Below are 14015 nucleotides of genomic sequence, written 5' to 3' on the forward strand. Positions count from 1 at the left end.
TTTTTCTTTTTCTTTTTTACAACTGGTAGGAGACTAAAGAAAGGCTAGAACTCACTATGAAAATCAGATGACTAGCCTGCTCCTGAAATTCAACCCCTTCAGCTTCGCTCAGACCTCTCCATTGGTCTGGCACAGGGGCTCTGACTGCAGGATTTAAACTGGCCCTCCCTCCATGGTGCATACACAGCTGGAATCCCCAGAGCTAGACCTGGGGGTCATCTTTTTCATAGAAAAAGTCACAAGGTCCAGATTTTTCAGGGAGTCTCGGTTCTATGTATTCTATCTTAGTGGCCCAGGAGGGTACTCTAATTTAGGAGTTGAGAAAAACAGTCATGTAGTTCCTTCTGGCTGATTTTCCAGACAATGCCCCAAAAAAGTAGAGGTGGTCTAAGATACCCTGAGGACCTGCCATTGTCTCAACCACTAGCACCTCCATCTCACTTAGAAAGTTTAGCCACACACTGGATAGGAAGCAAATGACTCAGAGATAAGAACATTTAAAAAAAAAGAAGAGGAGGGAAAGGAGGGCGGGAAGGAGGGTAGAAAGGTAGGAAATAGTCAAATACAGCCAGAGTTACAATTTTCTTGACTCAAAATGCTAACTTGTATATATTTTGATGCAGGGATAAAGATTATTAATTAGTTTCTCTTACTTCAATTCAATGACCTTATCGATACCTCCATTCCCAACTGCTGCGTTTGAGCAAAAGTGCTTTAAAAACAATTTTCAAAGTGAAAGGCAGGAGCAAGCTGCTCAGTTCCTAAAAAGCCAACTAGAGTGTAACATGTCCTCACTCTGAGAGGTTTAATTTCATGCAGTTAACCAATTTTGTAAGCTAGGAGCTCTTCCCGGGGTCTTTGATCTGACCCAGACACCCCTAGGTGACTTAGGAAAAAATAAGAAAAAAATCCATCATGGTTCGCTACGTTACCTTCTTTGTCAAATAGATAGCAGGTTAGCAAAGTCATTTCAGCAAAAAAGCTATGGATTATAAGAAAAAAACAGCCTTTACTTCTCCCCTGTCCGCTCAAGTCCTATCCCTTCCACACTTGGAATATTCTGTATGGAGAAAACAGAGGTGAGAGTGAATTTTTGTGGAAATGAAAGATGGAAAGAAAACAGGCAAAGAGGAGAAAAGGGTAACTTTCCAAGCAGAATCTTGAATCTAAAGGCATTAAAAAAAAATGGATGCCCTATTCTGCAGATTTATGTATATGATCATGCAATGGAATATCATCAATTTAGGGGCCCGTAGTCGATTTCTATTTTCACCTCTGTGCATGCTACATACACTGTTTTATATATTACCAATATGCAAACAGTTTCAAATTGGGTAATTACAGGTTTGGGAAAGTAGAATTATTTCTGATTCTGACAGCACGCATCACTTACTAAGTACCTCACAGATTCACTGTAATTACCATATGTTGTAAATTTGAATTAGGCAAATTCCAAATCAGCAGCTCAGGAGCTGGAAGAGATGGTGGCCATGAAAAATAGCTCTGGAAAAAACCTTATTCAAGGAAGGGATCTAAGTACAGATACCAATAGTCACTGTTTTATTGTAGACAGGTCAAAGGTTTGTTTCCAATTTGCTGCTGTCTTCTCTCTGCCCCCAAATCTCAGAACCTCACTGCTCTCATCTAGGCATACAAGATAAAGGGACAAGTAGTGAATTCTCTTTGCTGGTCTCCTTTAGAGAACTGCTACAGACACAGTGGGAACCGCAGTGGCTGAAAAGAAATCATGAAAACAATCCTGAGACGCAAGAGAAAGAAGATAAGCATCACCCAGATTGCCCATCGGCTACCAACGCGATGAGACAGCATCAGAAATCGGTTCTCAATGTTTAGCCCACGCACCACTAGGGGTCCCTGAGGCCCTCTCAGGGGTTTGTGAAGTTAAAACTATTTTAATAAACATATTAAGAACGTAGTTGTTCTATCATTGCGCTGATATTTGCCCTGATGGTACAAAAATTGGGGAATAAAACTGCTGTCACCAAAGAATACAGCTATTTATTGTATTCTTCACCCCATGCACTTGGGAGGGAAAATAAAAAAGTCAGCTTCACTTAAAACTGTCCTTAGTAAAGCAATAAAAATTACTGATTTTATTAAAGCTTCCTCCTTCAGTGTACATCTTTTAAATTTTCTATATGACAAAATGGGAAACCCACATAAAGCACTTCTGCTTACCCAAGTACCACAGCTGTCTTGAGGAGAAGCACTTGAGTAATTGTCTGAGTTGCAAACTGAACTACCCATTTTTTACATGGAATGTAAAATGACTGACAAACTATGTTTATTCTGTCTTGGGTATTTGGCAGATATTTTCTCAAAGGTGAATAAAGTGAGCCTGTCCTTTTGAGGAAAACAACTGATATACCATCAGTTGTCGATGATAAAATTTGAGCTTTTGAAAAAAAAAGAATTTGAATTTTGAAACACCTGTATTCAACACCATGCGCTTGACAGCTTCCCAATACTTAAAAGTATATTCTGATGAAAATGGTGAGTATGAACAAATGTGGTTGTTGTTATAGTACAGAATAAAATGTGTCGATGCTTGAAAAATCAAAATAAATCAGTAAAACAATATTTTCCAAGTGACCAATTCATGTCGTTACAAAATTATGAATGGGTAAAAAGACTTATTCAAGTGCAAGACAGTAAAATGGTTTTAGTATAACAGAGTACCAAAGCTCATTGATACGGTTTCAGATTTCATATTGCAGTTACCTTTAAGAAATTGCCACTTCTTGAACTTTGGTGTACTATCAAAGAAGAATATCCACAATTATCTGAAAAGGTGATTTTTAAAAACTCCGCCTTTTACCAAGTGTGTATCTGCATAAGGCCAGGATTTCTTCATATACATCAACCAAAATAACGTATCACAACAAATTGAATGCAAAAATCTGAGAATCCAGCTGCCTTCTATTAATGAGATATCAAAGAGATTTGTAAACAGGTAAATCAATGCCACTCTTGTCGCTATTTTTTTTTTTTTTGCTTTGGAAAATAGTTATTTTTATATAATGTGTTATTTATGCTGTTATTATTTTGTATTTATAGGTTTATACTTATTAAATACTTGTTACTACATATTAAATTTTATTAAATAAGCATATTTAAAATGCATGCATTTATATTTCCAATATGGTAAAGATTAATGGATAAAACCCACATAAATAAAGGCTTATTTGGGCTCAAAATAATTTAAGAGAGTAATGGAGTCCTAAAATTTAAAAATTTGAGAACTACTAGTTTTATAACAGGCTTTAGATTCGAATGTATCTAGGTTCACATCTCAATGCCTCTACATCGTATGGACTTGAGCAAGATAATTAATAGCTGGCTCAGTTTTATCACCTGTAAAATGGAGGTTCAAAGGTAAAGTCAAAAATAAAAAGATTTTGTAAGAAATAAATCAAACCACACATTTAACATGCCTAACACAGGGCATAAGAGAATGACAAAATGATTATGAGCTTAAGAATTTCCAGAAAGCACCACTGAAGAATGGATTAACCATAGGGTAGCTTCATGCACATATACCCCATACATGTTTTATACCTCTTAAAACCAGCCTAGGTTATGCTTCTCTCTTGCCTCTTCTAGCCTGACCCCGTTGCACTGATTCACAAAGCAGCAGGGAGTCCAGGAGGGAAAAATGTCACTGAGCACTAGTTCCTCGGTTCCTTCCCCTTTCCACAAACCTTCTCTCGCTGCCAACCTGCACATTCCTCCTACAAACTCATGCCCATTTTTTCTCTCAACTCTCCCAAGGAGATCAAGTATAATGAGCATCTTTTGGAATTTCTATGACCTTGTACTCAGGATGAAAATTAATTTTCTATCATAATAGGGAGTTTTACTAAAATAAATTACGTGCAAGGAGAGATAGCCTACACCTCAGTTCCTTGGAATAAAGCGCTTAAATCTATCCAGCACCCCACCATTGCCACTATTTGAATCTTATCACCCTGACACCCAAAACATCATGATGTGGCGACTCTCACTGCACAACCAACGTGTTCTAACATGACTTGGCTCCTTTCAAGGGTATTTCAAGTCATTGAAAGCACTTGGATCAACCATAATCCAATTCTTCTCTATTATTACAGTTCCTAAGATTAAGTGAATGAGATTATTTGTAGTCCAATTCTTATTTCAATTTGGCTGAAAGAAAATTAATTTTCTTTCTCAGAAGATTGCTCCATCTATAGAGGTTTTGGGTCTTACATCAAAACTCAGAAAAAATCTTTTGCACAGCAAATCCATAGCTTGGAATGTTATCTCAGCAAAGCCCCAGACTTTAACCTTGAAATGCAAGCATGTGCCAAGAATAATTTTTTTAAGGCAAGTAGATTTTAAATATAATTCTTCCTTTTAATTTCTGGGAATCACAATCTCCTTGGTGTCAGGATCATTTTAGACAGAGGAAGCAACATTCTCTACATGCAATTCCTTAGGGATATATTATTAAATTATTATTAGATATAATATGATTTTCAAGAAGCGTAACGACAAACAACAGTTATTATATGTTGAGTAATTACTATGTATTAAACTCTAAATTAGATCTTTTGTAAGTTACCTCATTGAATCCTTACAACATTCCTATGGAGTAAATATTATTACCCTCATTTTATAGATGAGAAGGTACATCATGTTGTAAGTACAAAGAGCTTATGTAACTTATCTAAGGTCAAATAACAAGTAAGGGGGCACAGCCAAATCTGAACCAAGATCTCTTTCCATAAGGCAAACGAGCACCCAATTCCCTTTCTTGTGTGGTATCTCAAATCTATGGCTCCCTTACATAGCACCTTGCATTCCAAGAATTCTTCATTGTAGTGATTATTTTAACATTATTGAGTAACTTTTCAGAAAATTTCCCAATCAAATGAGCTTAAGTCACTTAGTTTCTATAATGAAGAGTCCAGCTCAGGTTGGGTTTTCAGGACAGGCGAGATAGGTCAAAACCCTGGTGTGTGGCTTCGTGCCACGTAAGATTAGGCTGGTAATTGGTTGCATACAACCAGACAACGCACCTCTGTGAATGAATATCACTGCTGCTAAAGCCAAAGCTTTCCGAGTGTCCCACATAGGTGGTAGACAAGGGAAAACTTCAGCTGGAGAAGATGAAAGAAACGTAGGAATCTTTCAACATGCCTATAGTAACCTAAACAACAAACCACTCCAATTGCTTGCAGATTTGCACTGGCTTCAACCCAACCAGGACTCGACTAGTCAGCCAGCTTTGTATTGAAAATGATCATCTTGCTTTGGTATTTGATGGTCAATTTCACATTATTCCAGCAATGTTTGAAGAAATGCTTTTGGACAATTTGTAGAAATCCTGGCTACAGCTCATTCCACCACTTTCAGTGAAGAAGTGATGCCAACAGTATGGGGTTGGACCTTTCCAAACGGAATCTAGCTCCTGACCCACAAAGATTGGAAAGTATGTAAATTTCCTAAGATTGGATGCCCAACTGTATTAAATCACCACCACTTTCACCCCCAATAGACAAGCCACACTGCTTTGATCCCAGAGCCCTGATTATCTTATTTCCCTCCAGGCAAAGAGCTGCCAGATTAGGCTACATAAGAAACAGAACACAGCATTTTGAACCAAAGCACCTGGCTCTACAGCTGTAGACCTTGTGAGATTCACTCACCTTCTCCGGTCCTTACTTCTTTGAATCTGTAAAATGAGGGACTAGATAATCCTTAATTTCTCTTCCAGTTCTAAATCATGACTTTATGATCCACTAGTTCTAGAGCCCATTTTTGGGACAAAGGCGATTTTCAACTTTAGGTTAGAATCAGTTCATTTTTCAAATACTTTATTCTCCAGATGACACACGTGCCAAGTTTTCCTTTAGGAATGAACATTCTCACCCCAGCTCCATCACCTATCAACCTTGCATTTCTGCAATTCAGAAAAGCTTCTTCTGACATAACTGAAAACTAACCACTTGAATGGCTAATTAAAAAAACAGACCCGGCAGTAGATGTCAATTGTTGTTTATATATTTATTTTACAGAATACTCTGTAAAACTATAAAATAATACACATGTAAAACTTCATTTCCAATAGACCTGCAAAGAAGGCCACAGAGGAAAACTCTAAAAGATCTAAAGTCTATAGTCTTCTCATTATAAAACTCAAAGAGTCAAAATACAGAGGGTTAAATAACTTGCTGGATGTTCAACGGAAAGTTTAGGAAGAACTAAGGCTACAAAATAGGATACCTGATGTATCATTCTACCTTGGAGATAAACCATCTTAAGGGACTGTACAATTATGATATCCTACGAGTAAGGGAGAAAGTCATGAAGCTGTACTTGTTTGAGGCAAAACCACCACACTATTGCATGAAAAACTCTTACAAATGTTTAGCACAGAGATTTCCCAACCTTTATTTTCCAGAGTGCATTTACATTTAATAATCCTAAAATTTGGGGAAGTAGGAAGAATGACTCAGAACCAAGTATCCAAGTGCAATGAGGTGTGCTAGGTAACATCACTCCAGCTTTATCCTCTCCTGGCCAGAAAGTCCAGGGAATTGAGGAAAGGAGAATGGAGCAGCTTCAACAGCTCGGAGAACTCCAATGAAGGCTTAGAGATCCCCCAGGATCTCCATCTATCTCCATTACTTGTTGGGAATTCCTGATTTGCCATGAATTATTATGCAGACAAGAGACCAAGCACTTACCACTGCATCTGAGAAATAAATTTTAGAATGGTTATAAATATCCCAAATCAAGGTTGTCTGTCCTGCTTCTACCGATTCTTGAGTATTTCGAGTATAACACAAGTTCCACCCATCTAAATCTCAGTCTCCTAGCTTACAATGAACAGTAAGGAAGCTTATCTCTTTGGATATAATTCAGTCACATTGTCAAGTGTCTAAAAGCCTTAGAGCTTAAATGTTAAATGGGCACACTTACCCAATATGGTTGGTTCTTAAAGAAATTTCCAGTTCTCTTAGCACTTGTGTGGATTCTTGAACACGCCGTCTGAATTTCTATAATCCAAGAACACACATTCTCACAAAACATATTTTAGCAACTGCTATAAGTGAAGCTTACTTGTAATAAGTTTAACACAATATGAAAATATCTCTGCTTCTAAAGTGGGCTTCTCTCACATTTCTTTTGGCAAAGCCCACACATTTTTCTCATAATGAAAATCAGCTTATGTGAAAGGATTGGGAAAGATTACTTATTTCATGTACTGTCTTTGAGTAAGTGGATTCTTTTTCCCTATTCCACAATGCAACAATATTCACCAATATACTTATGTGGTGGGGTCGCTAAGACTACCCCAGTTTCAGTAGGACGCACAGGACTCAGTGTATCATTGTCCTTATGGCTAGGAGTTAGTATAGCAGAAAAATACAAGGCACAATCAGCAAAGCGGAATGGTAGGTGGGGTGCAGTCTGGAGGAAATCAGGTACAAACTTCTAAGAGTCTTCTCCCAGAGGAGTCACAAATGACAATATTCATGAAACGTTGTCTACCAGAGAAGCTCATTAGAGACACAGGGCCCAGAGTTTTTATTGGGGGCTGCTCACTTAGGCAATCTGTGCCTACCTAGCATATACCAAAAGTCCAGACTCCCAAAAGTAAAACAGGCATTCAACACAAACCATATTGTTGGCATAAATAGGTTTTCAGCACCATGAGTCGTTCTTATCAGGAAATGATGGGAACTCTCCTGAAATCCAAGTTCCCAGTTGGCAATGGAGAGTCAACCTTACAGGCAGGCCTTTCTAAGGTGACAGTCTCAGGCCTGCTACGTTAATTCTTTTCTGCAAGACCTAACATTTTCCAAAGCTAAACATTCCAGTTACCTCTGTCCATGAGCCCTCACGCGGAAGGTCGCTCCTCTGGAGCACCTGTCTTCTACTTTTGGAATGTCCTCCTTATTCCCTTGCCTGTCAAATCCCACAGATCCTTCCAGAACTCCCAGAACTCTCTCAGGTCTTTCTTCTTCAATGAATCTGACAGTAAATGTGTTTATCTCTCTGTTTCTCTCTAAATAATCTCCAAAGAATCGTTAGATTGCACTACACATCCATTCTGTGGAACACAATTTCCTACAGAAGCATTTATTTGCGGTCACTAAAGTCTTAGGCCAGTCTGGAAGAAGGACCTTCGATGGGCAATGCCTTCTAAGAGGAGTCCTGTGCTCTCTGTGCTATAGACCTTCATGTTACACTGTTTTCAGGAAAAGGCTTTGAGAATTCTAGCTCAGGATAAAAAAGACCCTTCTCTGCTGCCACAATTGCAGTGTACACAGGGTTGTCCAGCTCCAAAGACAAAGGCATGCAAAGAAAGGAAGGAAAGGAGACAGTCTAGACAGGATTCCAGGATGTGGGGTAGGGAGAGCCATGCTAGCCACCGGTGGGACCTGGTGCCCGGGTGACGACCTGGAACCCTGCCCAGCATGGGTGGGTTCCTGTTACCCTCTTCTCCACTTGTGAAGAACCTTTGCTTCTCCCCTAACTGCTTTTCACCTGGCCCCACAGAAGCAAACAGTCTCACAGTTTCCCCTGGCTGCCAGTCCTAATGCACCCCCACAGACTCTCAGGGTTGTAGAATGTAGGTACAGTGAGGTCTACAAAATAAAAGCATCCCCAATGCAATGAAAAAAGAAGGGCACTCCCCTTTTTGTAAAGAAAGACCTAAGAAATGGCAAAGAGTTCATCTATTATTAGAAGGACATGCAGGTCCAGCACTTCCTGGAGAGCTTTCCAGCAACGAGGTTCTGCTGATGAGGTAGGGCCCATGGCCACACGGCTGGGAAGCCCATTTCCAGGTGTGCTGGCTGCTCTGGAGGGGCCATTTCCATATCAGAGTCACAAATCTCGGGCTGTCTGCACGTATGACCTTTAGAAAACAACGCAGTGTTCGTGGCTGTGCATCATGCCCAGTTCTGACTTGTTCTCTGAGGCCTGTGCTGGTCCCCTAACTCTGTCATACGTTTCCTTAGGACAAGGTCATCCCTTCCAGACATTGTCAGCCACATGGGCACCCAGCGAAGCACTGAGGACATAACCGAATATAAAAGAAGACCTGTTTAAGGGCTAAGAGGCATATGTCAAAACAAAACCCCCTCAAAACTCTATGAGCTAATGGAAACAAAAGCAATAGCAGCTAACGTCTATTAGGCATTTACTATGGTAGGCACTACACTTTGGCAACTGCATGATATCTGAGGTAAAACTAAACTGATGTCATGCCCGTATTCCACTCTCTTAGGAAGCGATCGCTTTTCAGCTGGTCTCTGGGCTAGGGAGAAGCTTTGGCACCCACTGCTCTAACACAGAAACAACGAGCGCTAACACTCTGCAGCTCTACAATGTGTCCAGAATGCTTTCAAAGAGATGCTGTGTGTCTGTGGGGCGCAGCGACAAGGAGCTGGGTACGTCCATTAGCAGTCTCTCCATAAGAGAAAGACCCAGGGACAGCCCAGGGCGGCAGCTGAGCCCCGGAGACCCCACAATAGGTTTCATTTCACGACTGCAGCACCACAGAGGACCAGACTCCTTTCTTCGGATCTGAAGCCTTCTTCCGTGCCAGACATGAGCCATCCCTCCCACCCCCTCAAGGCACAGACGGAAGAACTCCCTAGTAGTCAATGAGGAGGCTGGTTTGCAGAGTTCTGGTTACAGACTTATCTAATTTAGGCTCTTCCTTCCCTGCCCTGGAGGGTTTAAAACTATTTAGAAGAAAATCTAAGGAGACTATGTTTAAGGCATTTTTTTTTTTTTAGAAGACAGCAAATTAGGTATCTTGCATTCAATATGCACAAAAGAGTAATGAATGAAGTAGTCGAGGACTCCAGATGCAGTTAAGGGAAGACTGCTCGGCCCAGATTGTCTGGCTAACATTGAAAGGCCTGAGTCGAAATCTTTTCTTCCCACCCCCCCCACCCCGCCCCCATAATACAGCTGAGAATCTTAACTGCAAGCCATGCCTTACTCCAAACAAAATCTCTTTTTTTTTCCCCAGGCTTTAAGCATGACAATTACGTTGAGTGGAACAGAGCAGTTCCTACTGCCAGCTCCTGACAGAAATCATACTCAAGCAGGGACGGTGGATCCAACATCCATTTTATTTTTGTCTGAGCCAAATGAGTGATGGTGAAAGATGAGGCACAGACCAGACAAGGCCAGTCAGGTGAACACACACGGTCCCAGGCAGAGATTTCAGGAATGAAGGTTAGCCCAAACAGACATCTTTTGTATTGGGCCTCTTTATTAAGTTATTTGCAGGAGGAGTAAAAACACTTTCTGAACAGCATTCTTTTGTTTTTTGGTTTATATTCTTTGCCTTAACCCAGGAGTAATTGTTCTGAAGGAGAACTGGGCCTGTGACTGGAGGAACCCACCTCTCCCCTCCAAGTATCTTCCTCTCTATGGGGTTGGGGACTGGAGTCTAAGAAGTGCTCTCTAGGAGTTCACATTGTTCTCCTTTCCTTTCAGAATCTGACAAATGTTGTGGAAATTGTTTGGGGATGGAACATATTCTGGAAGGGGAGCTCTCTGTCTTGTGTACACACATCGGCGTTTCTGCCATGCTCAGCTCAGGGTGAGGGTGCTGAATGCCAGGGTCTAAGCCATCCAGCCTTGAAGGTTTATGAATCTGAGGATTTCTGAAAACATTTCCAAAACAGAATCTTGCTGCCCTTGTGCAAAGAAACAGCCCAGAAAACCACCTGGGATATTTTGGTTGTGTTTTGTGTGTAGGTGTTGTGCCTTCGTTTAGCCCTCTCTAATCTGATGAAATTGAGGCTGCTACATCTTTGGCGGAGGAAAAACCAAAAAGAAATGAACAAGAATTAAGCAGCTGTCTCATTTAGAGGGCCTGACAGCTTTTTCAAAAAAAGAAACGCGTGCCATATTTGTGAGGAGGGGAAATAATATGATACTCTGACAGGTACATTCTTAGAAGATGAGGCTGTGTCATCCAAGCCACATATGGCGTCTAGCCGGCAGCAAAAGTCTACCGTCCATTTTCATCATCATGCCCAGATTTTACTTCCGCTTGCCTGCATGTTAACCATAGGACAAAGAGCCAGGGAACTTCCAAAAGGAAATAACAGCTGTCCTCTTTTGCTTGACTTTTCTTTTTTCTTTTTTTTTTTTTTTTTTTGGTGAAGGGTGGGGGTGGGATGGGGGTAGGGGGGAGATTAGAGTGGAAGTAGAAGATGAAGAAAAAGGAGAATTTTTTTTTTTAAACATAAGAGCCCTGGAAACAGGGGCTAACTAAGAAAAGTGTACCTTTCTTCTCTCATGAATCACATGTGAAAACAGCAGACGGCATTCAGCTCAAGATATTTTTGCTGCAGCCTTGAAAGCAGGAGTTGTGGAAGGTCAACCGAAAACAAATGCTATCTGGTGAAGACCCCCTTTACCCATCTTGAGCAAGGACAGCTCTGTCCTGAGACATCCCAGGACTGCCCCAGCCTCGCAGGGCTGTGCCAGGCTGCATACTTTACCACGAGGCATCAGTGTGAACCAATTGTGTGGCTGCACAAAGCAGGGCTTGTTTGTAAAAGGAGAGAGTCGGTTGAGAATGGAATCAGCTATTCTCTCCTTACCTTCTTGGGGCCAGGGGCAGGGTTGGGGCAGTGGAAGCTGCTAAAAGCATCAACACAGGATGTGAGAGCACAGCTGGGATGACAAAGCCCCAGTGATTTTTCAAGGTCTCTGGAAATGCACCAAGACATGAAAGACAAGTCTTCCCTTTGCTAGGCCTGCTTTTCTAGGGGCCTGAACACCTCTGCACTGGACTCACTGCCCTGTGTAATTGGAAATGGCAGTGACTCAATAGCCATTAGAAGTACGTGACTCCCATCTCAGGGAAGTACTTTTCAATGCTTCCTTACACCAAAAGGATGGCTTTTTTCTTTGTCTTCTCATGTTGTCCGTCTCCAAAAGTTGTTTTCCTGGAGGCTCTGGCAGAGGCTATAATGCAGACGAAGGAAGGTTCTCCTGGACCCCCATTCCTTCCCCCTGACCCCCAGTGCAGAGGATTCTGCTGGCTAAGGGGAAGCGACAACAAAGAGTGGAAATCAATCCATCTTACCTTCCTGGTTACAGCTGGATCCAGATAGCCTTTGAGTTTTTGAATGTACGTATGGGGAGGATTCTTCACCTGGAATCGTTCCTGCAGGAAGCACATAAGTACAGTAAAAAGTATGACAGGTATGAAGGCATGACAGTCAGCCATGTTCAAACAGAGTAATACTGTTGCTCTAAGGCTGAAATGCACCCACAGTATGAACGTGGCCCCGCAAATCGTGATGTACTAACGGTTCTGAATCTTCACAGTAGGTGTTATTAACCTCTCTTTCCATAGGAGGAAATGGAAGCTCAGAGAAATTCAGTTCTTCCCTAAGATGACACAGCTCTCAGTGGTACCAATGGATTCAAATCCATGTCTGCCCTACTGTAGTCTATACCTCTTTCTCTGTAGGGCTCTGCAGCTCTCATTCTAGGAATAATGCTTTGCCCAACCTGTAATCAGGTTCTTTTTTAGCAGGTCTTCAATCTACTGCACATTCTTTTGAATATCTTCAATGTTTGCAAATCTTTTTTGTTTTGAGTATTTATTTTATCTTTGAAAATATCAAACACTTGACTTAAACTGGATAAAACTAATTTGTTTCAAAAATGAATAATGAGTCTATTGCTTAGAGACTGGAGTGTGTGTGTGTGTGTGTGTTTGTGTGTGTGTGTGTGTCTATTTGTGTGTATACACACGTATGTGTGTGATCATTAATGGGTTCCTAAAGCACTTCCAAACTAGAAGACCCAAAAATAGTTTGAACAAAAGCACAACCATTGAAATCAGCATAACATATATATCTCAAGGTGGTATTTAAATGCAGATCTGAGTAGGGCCGGAGAACCTGCATTTCTCACAAGTTGATGCTGATGCTGTGGACGGAGGGAATCACACTTTGAGAAGCTCACGCCCATGTGTATCAGGTTTGAGAGACCATCATGTCCAAAGGAGCATAGTAAAGCAGCAGGGGAAACTGGGTAAAATCCAAATACACACACATGATCAAATGGATAAGTGCTTCCATTATGTTTATACAATACGATTATGCTCATTTTACAATGAAAATGAACAAACTGAACTGCATACTCCTACATGGATGGATCTTATAAAGCTGATGTTGAGATAAAAAGAACATCAGCTTTTTGGATTTACACAACAGGCAAAAATAAACTAATGGTTAGGGACACATACATAGGTGGTTTATTTGTACGTGTGTGTGTGTGTGTGTGTGTGTGTTTAGAGAGATTATATATTGAGAAAACATACATACATGCACGCACACACACACAATATAGAGAGAGAATGTTTATCTTCTGTAGGAAAGAAATGAATGAACACATGAGAGGAATAAATAAACCCATCTATTTATCTTCAGTTCCAACTGTGTATGCGTGTGTGTATTTGTGTGTGTGTAGAGAGAAAGAGAGAATGGGAGGGAGGGAAAGAGAGGGAGGGAGACGGGGGGGGGGGGGGAGAAAGGGGGAGAGAGAGAGACAGAAAGACAGAGAGAGAGAGACAGAGATGATTAGCATACAAATAATAGTTGGAGGACTGAGATGGGGGAGGGGAGTACAGAGTAATCCCGAGAGGATGGCAATGTTCTGTTTCTTGACCCAACTAGTAGTTCCACAGGTGCTGGCTTTATCCTACTCATTACGCCGTTCTTATGTTTCAGAGCCTTTTCTGTACATACGGTATAACACACACACGCACGCACTTAAATATAATAGTCCTAAAAGGAAAAACAAAGATTTACCATGAAATCCGGACAATTCTTATCAGGTTCTCCTCTACCTACAAGCCAAAAGATATTTTCCAAGTAATTCTTTTCAATCTGATTCCAGCTTACGCCATAATGGAATTTTTCAGTATTTCACAAGACTGACATTGGCCAGCATGTTTAAGCCTTTGTTTATAC

The 14015-nt window shown here is 40.9% G+C and overlaps 1 protein-coding gene across 1 annotated transcript in view; it reads right to left on the bottom strand.

Annotated features, from left to right (window-relative positions):
- FMNL2 (formin like 2) overlaps positions 1 to 14015 on the bottom strand; it is a 281409-nt gene that overhangs the window by 84332 nt on the left and 183062 nt on the right. The window contains 2 exon segments of the mRNA XM_033112217.1: positions 6967 to 7043; positions 12116 to 12196. Coding sequence (XP_032968108.1) covers positions 6967 to 7043; positions 12116 to 12196 — 158 coding nt within the window.

This window comes from Rhinolophus ferrumequinum, chromosome 8 (assembly GCF_004115265.2).
Source record: "Rhinolophus ferrumequinum isolate MPI-CBG mRhiFer1 chromosome 8, mRhiFer1_v1.p, whole genome shotgun sequence".
NCBI lineage: Eukaryota > Metazoa > Chordata > Mammalia > Chiroptera > Rhinolophidae > Rhinolophus > Rhinolophus ferrumequinum.